Source organism: Nannospalax galili, unplaced genomic scaffold, assembly GCF_000622305.1.
Source record: "Nannospalax galili isolate Female #2095 unplaced genomic scaffold, S.galili_v1.0 scaffold1639, whole genome shotgun sequence".
NCBI lineage: Eukaryota > Metazoa > Chordata > Mammalia > Rodentia > Spalacidae > Nannospalax > Nannospalax galili.
Genome location: NW_008343206.1, coordinates 1,172,515 through 1,174,261, shown reverse-complemented (window position 1 = coordinate 1,174,261; position 1,747 = coordinate 1,172,515). Strand labels below are relative to the sequence as shown.

The following is a 1,747-nucleotide window of genomic DNA, read 5'->3' as shown; positions in this document are numbered from 1 at the left end:
TCCCACCCCCACCCTCACCCCACCCCACTCAAGGCAACTCCCTAGAGCTATTATCCACAGGCAGAGGGGGCCCTCCATGACACCCCAAGTCAAGAAACGGGCCACTTTCTCATCCCCAGCTAAGAAGTCTCAATTGCTAAAAGCTAGGCTCAGCCACCCAAAATCCCACCCTCCTCCAGGTCCTCACCGAAAGCACGGTCGGAGAGGTCGACACGTCCCTCTCGGACTTGGCGGGGGTGGCGCAGTAAGTCTCCAGGAGGGCCAGGTCGCAGCTGCGGAAGCAACACTCCTCCACGATGCCACGGCTGCGACGGTTGGCACGGCTCGTTGGTCTGCCTGGAAGACCCACAGTCCAAACAGCCACGTCAACACCCAATGGGACCAGCACCCACTTGGTGGCCTCCCCACCATCCCTCAGGGAAGGCTGCCGAAGGGAAGGGCTGCCCCCGCCCTCAGGCTGGGCCCTAGCCGGACAGTTGGTCACTCCACAGGGATGAGGCAGAAGTGTGAGCCAGGTGGGCCAAGATGCTCAGAAAACAGAAACAGGAAGGTTCATGCTGCAGGACCAGCCCCTGTTCTCTGGTGCCTCCTGCCCGGCATCTGACATGGCACAGCCTCTCTGTCCCACAGACTCCATCGAGACCAGAGGCCACACTGGAGTGGTTTGGAAAGCAGGGGGAGGAAGGGGGTGAGCCCTGCAAAAGGCCTGGCTCCCATGGGAGGGGCCACAGTGGACCCAGGTGTGGTCCCTGGACTTGAGGCCCGCTCCTGGTCAGCCTGAGGGACCCACTCCCAGCCCCCAGTGCTGCGCTGAGACAGGGAGGATCGGGTAGGAGAGAACAGGACGGGAGCAGAGGAGTGAGGCACCCATAAGTCGCTCCCTTCTCTTCTCCCGCCTTCCCCCTCTCCCCCACGCACTCAGATCCCAGGCTGGGCTTGGGGGATAGAGCCACTGGAAGCTCCACCTTGGGCCCTCCCCTGCAGGAAGCACCCCCATGCAGGAGTGGCTCCCTGACCAAGGGCTGGCCCTGCAGTGCCAAAGGACACGAGAGAGACCAGATGGCAGGGGCTTCAGAGTGCCCGGGAGGAGGAGCGTTTTCAGAGAAGGTTTGAAGGGGAATGGGGACTCAAACCCCAGCAGTTCATAGGCAGGTAGGTAGAGGCACAGAGGAGGAAGCCATGTGTCCAGGCCCAGGTGGGGAAGACAGGGTGGCCCATGCCAGCAAGGAGTCATTTGTTCTGGTACCCTCCCCATCCCAGGCATGCCCCACCCAGGTTTCTTCTGTGAGCAGTGAGCCCATGCCCAGCCCCCCAAAGCTGGACAGTCAAGAGAAGTGTGACATTGAGAGCAGGTAAGCACCCCAGGTTGTAGCTCTGGGGTGCCCTGGAGTTCTGATGACCAGAGTCCGGCTCTCCTCTCATACTCCCAAGCTGGATGTGCCCTTTGGCCCTGCCCAGACCCGACAACTCCTTTTGCTTTTTCTTAATGACTTTGAATCCTGTCAGACTCGAGTGTGGCTCAGGGGACAGAGTCACTTAAGTCCCCCACTGCCAGGAACTTATACCCTTGTGAGTTCACAGAGATCTGCACCCTGGACACCCACCCCCACCTCCACATGAGGTGATGCCCAGTAAATGCTGGCTGTAAGGCCTTTCAGAGCAGAAGGAGGGCGGGGCATTCACCTTGGAGTGTCCCCTGCTCAGCACAAGGCCAGGCCATCTTAACTGTCACCCCACCAGGGACATT

The 1,747-nt window shown here is 60.5% G+C and overlaps 1 protein-coding gene across 2 annotated transcripts in view; it reads right to left on the bottom strand.

Annotated features, from left to right (window-relative positions):
- Positions 1 to 1,747, bottom strand: part of Igf2 (insulin like growth factor 2) — a 9,692-nt gene that overhangs the window by 1,860 nt on the left and 6,085 nt on the right. For both annotated transcript variants that reach the window (XM_008839206.3, XM_008839207.3), the window contains one exon: positions 188 to 336. In XM_008839206.3, coding sequence (XP_008837428.1) covers positions 188 to 336 — 149 coding nt within the window. The remainder of the gene's footprint in view (positions 1 to 187; positions 337 to 1,747) is intronic.